This window comes from Scyliorhinus canicula, chromosome 7, assembly GCF_902713615.1.
Source record: "Scyliorhinus canicula chromosome 7, sScyCan1.1, whole genome shotgun sequence".
Lineage (NCBI taxonomy): Eukaryota > Metazoa > Chordata > Chondrichthyes > Carcharhiniformes > Scyliorhinidae > Scyliorhinus > Scyliorhinus canicula.
The window spans coordinates 117,303,607-117,317,671 of record NC_052152.1 but is presented as its reverse complement, the minus strand read 5'-3'; the positions used below and the strand labels follow the sequence as shown (position 1 = coordinate 117,317,671).

At 48.0% G+C, this 14,065-nt stretch overlaps 1 protein-coding gene across 3 annotated transcripts in view; it reads right to left on the bottom strand.

Moving 5' to 3' along the window:
- The window catches only part of mcf2la (mcf.2 cell line derived transforming sequence-like a), a 250,504-nt gene that overhangs the window by 40,187 nt on the left and 196,252 nt on the right, over nt 1-14,065 (bottom strand). For all 3 annotated transcript variants that reach the window (XM_038802762.1, XM_038802761.1, XM_038802760.1), the window contains exons 16-18: nt 12,752-12,818; nt 4,761-4,876; nt 651-720 (exon numbers count right to left, since the gene is read on the bottom strand). In XM_038802762.1, the coding sequence (XP_038658690.1) occupies nt 651-720; nt 4,761-4,876; nt 12,752-12,818 (253 nt within the window). The remainder of the gene's footprint in view (nt 1-650; nt 721-4,760; nt 4,877-12,751; nt 12,819-14,065) is intronic.

Below are 14,065 nucleotides of genomic sequence, written 5' to 3'. Positions count from 1 at the left end.
GAGAGGGGGGAGCGTGAGGGGGGAGCGTGAGAGTGGGGCGTGAGAGGGGTAGCGTGAGAGGGGGAGCATGAGAGGGGGAGTGTGAGCGGGGGAGCGTGAGAGGGGGAGTGTGAGAGGGGAAGCTTGAGAGGGGGAGCGTGAGAGGGGGAGCGTGAGAGGGGGAGCATGAGAGGGGAAGCTTGAGAGGGGGAACGTGAGAGGGGGAGCGTGAGAGGGGGAGCATGAGAGGGGGAGTGTGAGAGGGGGAGCGTGAGAGGGGAAGCTTGAGAGGGGGAGCGTGAGGGGGGGAGCGTGAGAGGGGAGGTGGGGAGAGGGGGAATGGTGAGAGGTGGAGCGGGGAGATGGGAAACGGAGAGGCGGAGCTGGAGAGGCAGGGAGAGCGGGAGCAGGAAAGGCGGTGAGCAGGAGAGAAGGGGAGCTTGAGAGAAGAGGAGCGGGAGAGAAGAGGAGTGTGAGTTGGAGGGAGAGAAAGAATGGAAGTGGGCCCAATAACCTTGCAGTTGCAGTGAGGGTATAGTTTCCAAACAGCGCAGTGAAATTAGGTGCTCTATAATAGCAGCCCATAGCTATCTGGGACCAATTCGAAGGATGGCAACGGCAAGACGGAAACATTGATACACCACAGCATTACTCAAACTGGCTTTACATACCCGCTGCAGGAAACATCGGCCCACCAACTCCGGACAATCAATGTAATTTTCCAACTCCCTCAGGAATATCCTAAACAGGAGGAAGGAAACACAACTACTCAGGTTGGCGTTTAAAGTCCTCTTATAAAAAACTAGAGCCCTTGAATCGTCCACTTACTCTGGATCATTTTTGTTATCCTTGTCAGAAGTAGAACATCGATGTTTATGACTTAAAAAGCCAACGATGCCAGAGGACAGAACCTGGCCTGGGATCCTCCAAGCTGACATTTTATAATAATAATCGCTTATTGTCACAAGTAGGCTTCAGTGAAGTTACTGTGAAAAGCCCCTATTACCCATTATTTCCCCAGCACCGTAAGAAGATGCATATTGTGCCTTTCACAAACTCAAAGATGTACAAAGTACTCTTGCAGCCTAACAAATGCTTTTAATGTACAGTCATAGTTGCTGTGTTTTTTAAAAATTCATTTACAGGATGTGGGTGAATTTATTGCCCATCCCTAGTTGCCCTGGTGGTGAGATGCCTTCTTGAACTGCTGCAGTCCTCGAAGTGCAGGTAAACCTGCTGTGCTGTTAGGGAGGGAGTTCCAGGATGTTCCCCCAGCGGCAGTGAAGGAACGCTAATATATTTCCAAGTCTATGTGGTGAGTGGCTTTGAGGGGCATCTCCAGCTGCTGAGGTTCCCAGGTATCTGTTGCTCTTGTCCTAGATGGTAGTAGTCGTGGGTTTGGAAGGTGCTGTCTGAGCAACCTTGGTGAGTTACTGCAGTGCATCTTGTAGATGGTGTACACATGGCTGCTACTGTTCATCGGTGGTGGAGGGTTTGAATGTTTGAGGAAGGTGGAGCAAATAAACGCGCTGTTTTGTCCTGGATAGTGTCGAGATTCTTGAGTATTGTTGGAGCTGCACTCATCCAGGCAAGTGGAGAGTATTCCATTATACTCCTGACTTATGCCTTGTGGACAGGCGTTGGGGGGATCAGGAGGTGAGTTACTCGCCATAGGATTCCTAGCCTTTGACCTTCCTTGGTAGCCACAGTATTAATATGGCTAGTCCAGTTCAATTTCTGATCAATGGTAACCCCCAGGATGTTGAAAGTGGGGGGTTCAGCGATGGAAATGCCGTTGAATGTCAAGGGCCGATGGCTAGATGCTCACTTGTAGGAGATGGTCATTGCCTAACACTTGTGTGGCACAAATGCAACTTGCCACTTGTCAACCCAAGTCTGAATAGTGGCTAGGTCTTGCTGCATTTGGACATGGACTGCTTCATTATCTGAGGAGACATAAATGGTGCTGAACATTGCGCAGTCATCCGCAAACATCCCCACTTTTGACCTTATGATGGAAAGGAGGTCATTGGTGAAGCCGCTGAAGAGGGTTGGGCCAAGGACACTACCCTGAGGAACTCCTGTAATGATGTCCTGGAGCTGGGATGATTGACCTCCAACCACCATAATCATTCTCCTTTGTGCCAGAAATGACTCCAGCCAGTGGAGAGTTTTCCCCCTCATTGCAATTGACTCCAGTTTAGCTTGGGCTCCTTGATGCCATACTCGGTTAAATACTGCCTTAATGTCAAGGGCAGTCACTCTCACCTCGGGCTGGATTCTCCCCTACTCAGCGTGACGGAGGGTCCCGGCGTAGGGGAGTGGCGCCAACCACTCGGGGGTCGGGCCTCCCCAAAGGTGGGGAAGGGCCAGCCCCGCGCCGGAGCGGTTGGCACCAGAAGACTGGCGCAAAAAACCGGCGCCCCCGGCAGCGGGGCTGGCCGAAAGGCTTTCGCCTGTCGGCGCATGCGGCGGCGGTGACGTCAGCGGCCAGCTGCCGCTGAAGTCACCACCGGCGCATGCGCGATGTGGGTTTCTCTTCTGCTTCCACCATGGCGGAGTGGGGGGCCCCGATCGCGGGCCTGGCCACCGTGGGGGCACCCCCCGGGGTCCGATCGCCCCCCCCGCCCCCCCCCCCCCCCAGGACCCCGGGGGCCCGCTCGCGCCGCTGATCCCGCCGTTACAGAGTTGGTTCAAACCTCGGCGGCGGGAGAGGCATCCCAGCGGCGGGACTTCGGCCCATCCGGGCCGGAGAATCACCGCAGTGGCCTCGCCGGTCAGAGTGGCGAGATTCCCGCCACCGCCACTTCCCGGGTGGCGGAGAATCTCTGCCACGGCGGGGGCCCGATTTTCGGCGGCCCCAGGCGATTCTCCGACCCTGCTGGGGGTCGGAGAATTTTGCCCCTCATCTCTGGCATTCAGCTCTTTTGTCCATGTTTGAACCAAGGCTACAATGAGGTTAGGAGCTGAGTGTCCCTGACAGAGCCCAAACTGAGCATCTGTGAGCAGGTTAATACTGAGTACAATTCTGCTGCTGCTGATGGCCCACAGCATCTCATGGATGCCCAATCTTGAGTTGTTAGATCTGTTGAAAGTCTATCCCATCTAGCACGGTGGTAGTGTCACGCAACACGATGGAGGGCATCCTCAATGTGAAGGCAGGACTTTGTCTCCACAAGGACTGTGCGGTGGTCACTCCTACCGATACTGTCATGGACAGCTTCATCTGGAGCAGCAGATTGGTGAGGATGAGGTCAAGTATGTTTTTCCCCCTTGTTGGTGCTCTCACCACCTGCTGCAGTCCCAGTCTAGCAGCAGGTGGTGAGAGCACCAACAAGGGGGAAAAAGTCCTCTTATAAAAAACTTGAGCCCTTGAATCGTCCACTTACTCTGGATCATTTTTGTTATCCTTGTCAGAAGTAGAACATCGATGTTTATGACTTAAAAAGCCAACGATCCCTTTAGGGACCGGCCACTTCAGTTTGTGGTGGTACTACCGAGCCACTCTTGGGGGTTGGCATTGAGGTCCTCCACCCAGAGCATATTCTGCGCTCATGTGTGGGAAACACAGTCAATTTGCACACAGCAAACTTCACAAACAGCAAGGACATGAATGATCAGATAATCTGTGCGAGTTATGGAGGTTGAGGGATACATGTTGGCCAAAACGGCTGAGAACTCCCCACCTCCTCTTTGATCAATACCTTTTCAACCCAGTGGGTATATGGCAATGTCTCATCCAAAAGATGGCACATCCATTAGTGCAGCACTCCCCCAGTACTGCACTGGAAATGTCAGCATAGAGTTTGTTTGTCAGTCTCTGGAGTGGAACTAGAGACAATGACCTTATAACTAAAAAAGGTACGTTCACAGCCACAAAGACAAAGCTGACACTATGGAGGGGTGACCGCTGGGTCACCTCATCTCCAAGTGGGTCTACTGGTGATGGCTACACATAGGGAGATGAAGAAGGTGGACTGACCCTTTGGCGAGGGGTGTGAGTAGGGGCATCATATGGGCATCAAGTATCCTCGTTGCACAAGTAGAACATAGAACATAGAACAGTACAGCACAATGTTGTGCCGAGCCATGATCACCCTACTCAAACCCACGTATCCACCCTATACCCGTAACCCAACAACCCCCCCCCCCCCTTAACCTTACTTTTATTAGGACACTACGGGCAATTTAGCATGGCCAATCCACCTAACCCGCACATCTTTGGACTGTGGGGGGAAACCGGAGCACCCGGAGGAAACCCACGCACACAGGGGGAGGACGTGCAGACTCCACACAGACAGTGACCCAGCCGGGAACCGAACCTGGGACCTAGGACCCTGGAGCTGTGAAGCATTTATGCTAACCACCATGCTACCCTGCTGCCCCCTAGATTGGCATTGGAGATACACTCCCAGGTACATGGGTGCTCAGTACCTTTATGTAAATGTGATAAAATAAATATAAAACTCTACATGATACCACAGTCCTCGAGAACCGTAGGCTGTTTTCCCCTTTGAGGGGAGAGCTCACTGGTGGTGATTTAATGTGAACGTCGCCACTCCTCAGGCAAGGGGAAGATTGAGAAGACAGGACCTTCATGATTAACCTCAACCGGTACAAGGTTGAACTTGCGCTGTTGGTGCTGCTCTGCATCATGAACCAGCTGTCTAACCAACTGAGCTGAACCCCCCCCCCCCATTGTAAGCGATACCCTCCCACTGACCTAATAAATCCAGAAGCCCATGCTTCATGGAGTGACACTTGGTCACATATGACGTCACCTGTTATGGAAGTCATAGATTTCAGGCATGTTTCCAAACAGCACATCTTTCTTCTTCTGCAGAACTACTGGGATGAATGGAATCATCGAGGGATTTTCCATCTCGGCAGCATACCCCTGGAGGATAAAAAAAAAATGAGATTAGGAGGCAAATCAGATCTGACACTGACCAGCAAAGATTCCTGCAAGCAGCCACTAACAATATAACCGCCTCAGTTTACTGGGACAGTTCCATTTGGACACCTTTAAGTGTGAAAGTTATGTTAGAGCTACTTGAGACTTCACTTCCGTTTTCCTATATCATCCCTGTGACCTGGATTACTGATAGATTCATTTTCCTGGGGAGTTAATTTGAAAGATGAAATGTGTACTTACTGTTGAGTACATTATGCACAATTCTCAGTGTAATCAAGGGAGTTGCTAAACTCTGTGAATTATTATAGAAAAAGAAAAAATAGGTGCAAGAGTAGGTCATTTGGTCCCTCAAACTCACTCTGCCATTCATTAACCTTTGACCCTTGTAGCTCAAAAATCTTTGACCCAACTTTGAATTCAATGAATCAGCCTCCACCACTCTCTGAGCAAAAGAATTCCAGTGATTAATGTCTCCGAGAATAAATTCCTCTTCATCTCCATTTTGAATGGGATCCCTTATTTATAAACTGTGAACTGCTAGCATTAGATTGAGGAGATTACTCCAACGCCCCAGGGCATCCACCCTGTCAAGTCCTTTCAGAATCTTCTCTGTTTCAATAAGATCACCTCTCATTCTTATAAACTCTAATGGGTAAAGGTCCAACCTGCGCAACATTTCCTCATAAGACAACCCTTTTGTGACAGGAATCAATCCAGTAAAGCTTCTTTGAACTGTCTCCAGGGCAAGAGTATCGGAGACTAAAACTGTACACAATGCTCCAGGTGGAATCTCACCAATGTCCGCTACAGTTGTAGTAAGACTTTTCCTTGGCGTAAAGGTCACCATTCCATTTTCCTTCCTAATTACTTGCTATACTTGCATGCTAACCTTCTGGGATTCTCGTACATTGACACCCGGAACCTTCTGTTTCACAGCGTTCTGCAGTATCTCACCGTTTAAATAATATTCCACTAAGTACAGTTTGCCCAAAGTGAAAATGACCCATTAATTCTGACCGAGGGGCAGCAGGGTGGCACAGTGGCTAGCATTGCTGCCTACGGCGCTGAGGACCTGGGTTCGAATCCCGGCCCTGGGTCACTGTCCGTGTGGAGTTTGCACGTTCTCCCCGTGTCTGCGTGGGTTTCACCCCCACAACCCAAAGATGTGCAGGATAGGCAGATTGGCCATGCTAAATTGCCCCTTAATTGGAAAAAATAATTGGGCACTCTAAATTTAAAAAAAATAATTAATTCTGACCGTTACCTGTTGTTAGCTAATCCTCTAACCATGATAAATATATTACTCCAACACCCCAGCCTCTTATCCCGTGCTATTACCCTTTATGTGGCACCTTATTGAATACCTTTTGAAAAACAAAATACATTAGCTGGTGTTTTTCGCCTGCCTTTGGTGGCGACATGGGAACAAAATCATGCAAGAGTCAGAAAATGAGAACCTCCCTCCAGCTCCTAGCCACGAAAATAATGAGGTGGCCAGAAAGATCAGAACCCTCATTTGAATAAATTATCATTGCTTTAAAGGATTCCATGCCGCATATTCCCCCCACATTGGGAATCTCTCCCTCACTCATGTGACGTCAGTGCTAGGGGGCAGTGCCAAGGGAAGCCCTTCAGAGAAGCTCCGTTGTGGGATGTCCCCTTATTGATGACCTTTCCCCTTGTCCGTGGAGAGGGGAAGGGGGGTGTTCCCAGTGGCTGAGGGAAGCGGGAGGGGGTGACCCCAGTGTCCATAGGGTGGGGGGGGGAGGGAATGCTCCCATTATTTGGGGGGGGGGGGGGAGGGGAAGAGGGGTGTTCTTAGTGTTTGGGGGGTAGTTCCCATGTCCAAGGAAGGATGGGGGATTGTCCTTGTGCATTTATGAGGGGGGGATTTTGTATTTTTAAATCGCAGTGCGGTGCACCCTTTCAGAGCCCCACCCTGCCAGTTTAACGGCATGAGTTACACCTATAGACTTACTTGTTACATCCTCAAAGGATTCTGCTAGATTTATAAAACATGATTTCGTTTTCATAAAACCATGTTGACTCTGCCTGACTGTTATAATTTTCTAAATGACCCGCTATTGCTTCCTTAATAATGGATTCTAGCATTTTTCCCAATGACACGTGTTAGGCTAACTGGCCTAGAGTTTCCTGCTTTCATTCTCCCTCCTTTCTGGAATACAAATATTGTGGTTTTCCAACCTGCCACAATCTTTCTGGCGAATCTTGAATCTCTAGAATCTAGGGAATCGTGGAAGATTACTACCAAAGCGTTCACTATCCCTGAAGATATTTAGTTTACAATCCTAGGCTGCAAGTCCAGGATCCCTCTCAGCCTTTCATCCCATTAGCTTTCCTGATACTTTTTCTCGAATGATAGTGCTGGTTTAAGTGCCTTTCTCCATTTTGCCTCTTGATTTTTAAACTATTTTTATTGGGATGCTTCTACTGTGCTTGTTCAACCCTCTACAATTTCTTTGTTTCCCATTATTAATTCCACTGTCTCATCTCAAAGGCACCAACACCAATTTAGCTACTCTCTTCCTTTTCACATACTTATAGAAATTCTTATTGCCTGTTTTTATATTTCTGGCCAGTTCTTTCTTTACTATTTCTTTGATCATCCTTTGTTGATTTTTAAAATATTCCCAATCTTCTGGTCTACCACCAATTCTCAAAGCATTTTATTTCAATTTATTACCATCCTTAACTTCCGTCGTTAGCTATGATTGCCTTCCAATAGTCTTTCTCGCTCAATGAAATATATATTTGTTGAAAGTTATCAAATGTCTCCTTAAATGTCATTGCTTCTCTCCAGTCTTACTTTTTAACTTTTTAATTTATTTTCCCAGTCTACTTTAGCCAAATATATCTTCAGACCTTTGCAATTGCCTTTATTTAAATGCGTTTTAATCCTGCATATAGTTGCTTTTCCCTGTCATGTTCTACAAACATACAAATTTGTAGCAGGTGTGGCCATTCACCCACTTGAGTTTGTTCTGTTCCAACTCAATAAGATCATGTCTGATCTGATTGTGGCCTCAACTCCACATTCCCATCTACCCCCAGAAACTTTTGGCTCCCTTGTTAGTTAAGAATCAAACTATCTCTACCTTAACAATGTCCATTGGGGAAGGGAGTTTCAAAAGTTCACAGTCGTCAGAGATAGAAATTCTCCTCATCTCCATCTTCAACAGGGGATCCCATACATTTAAACTCTATATTCAAAGTTCTAGTCTCTCCCACATGGAGAAACATCCTCTCAGCATCCACCCTATCAAGTCCTTCAGGGTCTTATATGTTTCAATAAGATCACCTCTCATTCTTCTAAACTCCAATGGATACAGGTCCAGCCTAGCCAACGTTTGCTCATAGGGTAACCTCCCCCATCCCAGGAATGAATCATTAAAGGGGAACCTGCGTATGGGCAGAGTTGGCACACGTGCAGAAAGCACCTTCTCTGCGATAACAGCCTGGGAAAGATATTCTCAACTGCGGATGAATGCGTTTTAAGCCATCCAACTGTGATTATAGGTACAAATAAATTTGCACAGGCAACCCTAAATTTGCAGAGGCAACCAGATTCTCGACAGGGGTTTGTGAATGACAGGAGTTTACTGGACTCTAAATAGCAGTCATTCTAAGAACTGCTTGTCATGAAGCTGGAATTCCGTATGACTCTGTCTCCACCACACTCTCAGACAGTGCATTCCAAAACCTAACACTCGCTGTGTGAACCTGCTTCCACCACACTCTCAGACAGTACATTACAGATCCTAACCACTCGCTGTGTGAATCTGCCTCAACCATACTCTCAGACAGTGCATTCCAGATCCTAATCACTCCCTGTGTGAACCCTGCTTCCACCACACTCTCAGACAGTGCAGTCCAGATCCTAACAACCCGCTGTATGAATCTGCCTCCACCACACCTCAGCACTTCGCTTTACCGCAAGCCCACAGATAACCTCAGAATGCTCTACTTCTCCAGTTTCCACCCTAAACATATTAAAGAAGCCATCCCCTATGGACAAGCCCTCCGTACAGGATCTGCTCAGACGAGGAGGAGCATAAAAGACATCTACAGACAGTGAAAGATGCCCTCGTACAAACAAGATATGTCGCTCGACTCATCGATCGACAGTTCCAATGCGCCACAGCAAAAAACCGCACGGACCCCCTCAGAAGACAAACAAGGGACACAACCGACAGAGAACCCTTCATCGTCCAGTACTTCCCTGGAGCGGAGAAACTATGACATCTTCTTCGCAGCCTTCAACACGTCATCAACGAAGACAGACATCTTGCCAAGGTCATCCTCACACCCCCCTACTTGCCGTCAAACAACCATGTAACCTCAAACAAACCATTGTTTGCAGCAAACTACCCAGCCATCAGAACATCGACCATGACACCACACAACCCTTCCATGGCAATCTGTAAGACGTGCCAGATCATCGACATGGGTACCACCATTACATGTGAGAACACCACCCACCAGGTACGTGGTACATACTCGTGTGACTCGGCTAACGGTGTCTATCTCATATGCAGGAAAGGATGTCCTGAAGTGTGGTACGTTGGCAAGACCATGCAGAAGCTGCGACAATGGATGAACGGACATTGAGTGACGATCGGCAGGCAGTTAGGCAGGACGCGCGACAACGCAAAATTGCCAAGCAGAAACTTATAGCCAAGTTCCGCACACATGAGTACGGCCTCACCCTTGGAGTCATGTTGCATTACATTCAGCCCCCACTATCTGGCCTGGGCTTGCAAAATCTCACCAACTGTCCTGCGTTGAGACAATTGCCACCTCTTTAACCTGTGATTATCCCTCTGTCTGGACCGGTAAAGACTTAATTACCTGCAAAGACTCGCATTCAAAGTATCGTCTTGCATCTTTGACTTTGTCTATATATATGTTTCTGCAACCTACCTCTTCATTCACATGAGGAAGGAGCAGTGCTCCGATAGCTAGTGATTCGAAACAAACCTGTTGGACTTTAACCTGGTGTTGTAAGATTTCTTACTGTACCATTCTCTCAGACAGTGGATTCCAGATCCTAACCACTCGATGTGTGAACCTGCCTCCACCACATTCTCAGACAATGTATTACAGATCTTAACCACTTGCTGTGTGAATCTGTCTCCACCACACTCTCAGGCAATGCTTTCCAGATCCTAACCACTTGCTGCATGAAAAGATTTCTCCTCATGATTTCTTTCTCCAATTCATCATAAATCGGTCCTCTAGCTTTTGACTCTTTCACCAATGAGGTCAAAATAGCAAGATCAAAATCCTGGAACATCCTCCCCAATGGTGCTGTGAGCAGGGGGCCTCACGGTAGCATGGTGGTTAGCATCAATGCTTCACAGCTCCAGGGTCCCAGGTTCGATTCCCGGCTGGGTCACTATCTGTGTGGAGTCTGTACGTCCTCCCCGTGTGTGCGTGGGTTTCCTCCGGGTGCTCCGGTTTCCTCCCACAGTCCAAAGATGTGCGGGTTAGGTGGATTGGCCATGTTAAATTGCCCATAGTGTAAGGTTAATGGGGGGATTGTTGGGTTACGGGTATAAGGGTTACGTGGGTTTAAGTAGGGTGATCATTGCTCGGCACAACATCGAGGGCCGAAGGGCCTGTTCTGTGCTGTACTGTTCTATACCTGCACCAATCCGATGGTTCAAGAAGGCAACTCACCACCACCTTCCCAAGGGCAATTTGGGATGGGCAACAAATACTGGCTTTGCCAGCGACACGCACATCCTGTGAATGAATAAATACAATTAAAGGACAGAATCTCTCTACGTTTGTCTTTTCTTTTGCACTCAATGCCTCTTCTATAACGTCCAGCATCCTGGATGTCAGATTTCCAGGGACCTGGGTTCAATTCCGGCTTCGGGTGACTGCCTGTGTGGAGTCTGCACGCTCTCCACGTGTCTGTGTGGGTTTCCTCCGGGTGCTCCGATTTCCTCCCACAGTCCAAAGATGTGCAGGTTAGGTGGATTGGCCATGATAAATTGCCCCTTACTGTCCAAAAAGGTTTGGTGAAGTTACTGGGTCATGGGTATAGGGTGGAGGTGCGGGCTTAAGTAGGATGCTCTTTCCAAGGGCCGGTGCAGACTCGATGGGCCAAATGGCCTCCTTCTGCACTGTAATTTCTATGATAAACCACTTTCAATAATTTGTGGACATATGTTTCCAGGTCTCTCTGTTTCTACACCTTCTTTATAATGACTCTTCTGACCTTTATTCCCCATTCTTCCCACTAAAATTACCCACTTCACAATTTATGCCATAAATTTCACCTGGCACACGTCCGCCCATTTCACCCAGTCTTGAGCCCTAATGCAATCCTCCTCAAGGCTCGTAGCACTTCTGAGTTTTGTGTTATCTGCAAATTTTGAAACTGTATACTCAAGCCTGGTTCACACTTTCATCATTTATCCTCTTGTGCTTTGACTCTTCATAACTTTCCCCTTTTGCTCTTTCCTCTGGGTTCCCCTTTTCCCTGCCTCTGTACTTCCATCTCTAACTTTTTCCAATTCTGATGATGACAGATCATCGCCCTGCAAGACTTCCAAGGCAGTCTGGACCATCCTTGCATCGTTCAACCACCATAAACTTCAGATCTATACAACTGAATCCAAAACTCCACCATTTTATACCCTTACTTGTACTAAGTCCTCTTCTCATTCAGCTGCAAGTTCACAAATCTACATTGGCTCCCAGTTGTGCAAAACCTCAATTTTTAAAATTCAGGTAATTTTTTCCAAATACTTCCATGTTCATCCTGTAAGCACATGCTCGATTTTCATTGTTCTGTCTTTCGTGGCTGTGCCTTCTGTTACCTATGGGCCCTTTACTCTGGTATTCCCTCCCAAGCCTCTCCAGCTCTCTTACTTTACAATACCTCTAAAAACCTACTTCCTTCACAAAGCTTATGGCCGTATGGATTAATATCCCCTTATGTGGCTCATTGTCAAATTTGGTTTCATAAGGGCTTCTGTGAAGTGGCTTAACTACGTTAAAGATGCCACATAAATACAAGTGCTGTTGTTGACGATGGAGGTAGTAGCATGGAAAATAGTGCGGGCTAATTGTTTCACTGAGAGTTAGCTCTTGCTGTTCAGGTAGAAACAGCCTAAATGAGGCGGCAAGGTGGCACAGTGGAGAAAGAGTTTTTAAACCTGCACCTTGTTGCCTTCCAGTTCCAATAGAACCTGCTCTCTCAAGGCTCGAACAAGACTGAAACTTAGCTCTGCAAGATGCAGCTTGCCTGTTGCGTTTCAGAACATTCCGGAACCTCTCCCAATCAGAATCGAGAGCCCGTCAAGATCTGGATTTCAGGAGAGCTGATTAGCTGTTCGCCAAGTCCATCAAAGTGATATCGCGGAACCCAGCCACAGAGCACACTGGATTTAGGGGTGTGCTTGGGTCAGTTCAAATGACACATTAGGCCAGGGGGTTTTATTTTAAACAAAAGTCTGCAGTATGAAACAGCCAGCAAGACTGGAATTAAAAAGGGAAACAAGGGTCAGACAATGTTTGAAATAGCTTCCTTACAACGTACATCATGGGCGGCATGCTGACAGAGTGGTTACAGCTGCTGTCTTACAGCACCAAGGACCCAGGTTCAATTGCAGCCGTGGGTCACTGTCTGTGCGGAGTCTCCACATTCTCCCAGTGTCTGCATGGGTTTTCTCCCACAGTCCAAAGATGTGTAGGTTAGGTGGGGTTATAGGGATAGGGCAGGGGAGTTAAGCTAGGCAGGGTGCTCTTTCAGAGTCGGTACCGACTTGATGGCCGAATGGGATTCTATGAAAGGGCAGAAACACTCATTGCAAAATGTCTTACCTCCAGCACACAAAGTAGTTCTTCTACGTAGGCTCTCTCTGTTTCAATCAACTCATTCATGACATGACTGTGGAATAAGCAGACGATATTATTTTACCATTTTACTAGGGTTACATATATTGGGATAACAAGAACAATGGACATCTGCAAAACGGTGCATTACTTTGCCTGCAGAACAACAGTAGCTGCAATTCAAGGGGTAATTCATTGTTTGTGAAGCAATATTACACGTTATGTCACTTCAATCAGGCACATTGAGTTAAAGAGCATTTTTACTCACCATCTGATTAAATAATCTTGAACTCTAGCAGGTAAGAAACCACGTTGCTGTGTAAGATGACACTTGCATGAACCTTCACTTTTCAAAGTTTTAGCTCTAGAACAGTACGGGCAGGATCTAATGGTTGCATTACGCCCGAAAAGCAGCTCAGTGTGGCGCAAATCAACTGGTAGATCCAGATGGATCCCACTTCCGGATCGCCACGCCTTGCGAGATTTAACACAATCTCACAAAATGTCGCAATGTGAATCCCATTGTGGGCAGGAACACTTACTGGCAGATCTGCATATTAGAGTGAGACATCTAGTCTCAGTGCATTCCCGAGATCTAACCAAGGGGTGGGATGTAACTCCCTCACCTTGGGGACTGGTTTCCACAAATGGGGACCAGATGGCATGGCACTCATTGGGGTCGCCCTGGGGTTGGAGACCCTCAGGGGCATGGTGGTACTCTGGCACTGCTGCCACCTGGGTGCCAGCCTGGCATTATCAAGGTGCCCAGATGTCACGGCCAAGGTGCCAGGTTGGCATCTTTTTGCACGGTGGTCATTGGGCCCTGCGTGGCTGTGGAGGATTGTGATGGGGGCCGAGGGACCTCCTTATAGTGAGATGGGTCTTGGGGGGGATTCGGGGTCATGTCGGGGCTCAAGTGATCGGGACGTCATTTAGAAATGGCATCCCAATCTCTCACTTCACTGAGGAGTTCCAAAGAGAGGAGTTCCTCAGTGCAGAAAACAGGGCTACGTGCGGCCTTGTCGGGGAGTTCCCCACTGAGGGCCCCGATCTACCTGGATGGGTTTTAGGTAGTGGGGCATTTCTCGGCACTCCAAGGGCAGGAAACGCCCGAATAATCTTGCGCTACGGGACCCCGTCCCCATTCGGTTGATCGCGCCCTACAGCTTAAAAAAAAGACCAGCACTTACTCACGTTATGCTGTGCACACTCAGCCTCAACTTGCTACATTCCGACCTCTCAAGAATTTCCATTATTACTCCATGCCCACTATATTACTCTATTCATTATTGGCTTCAAATG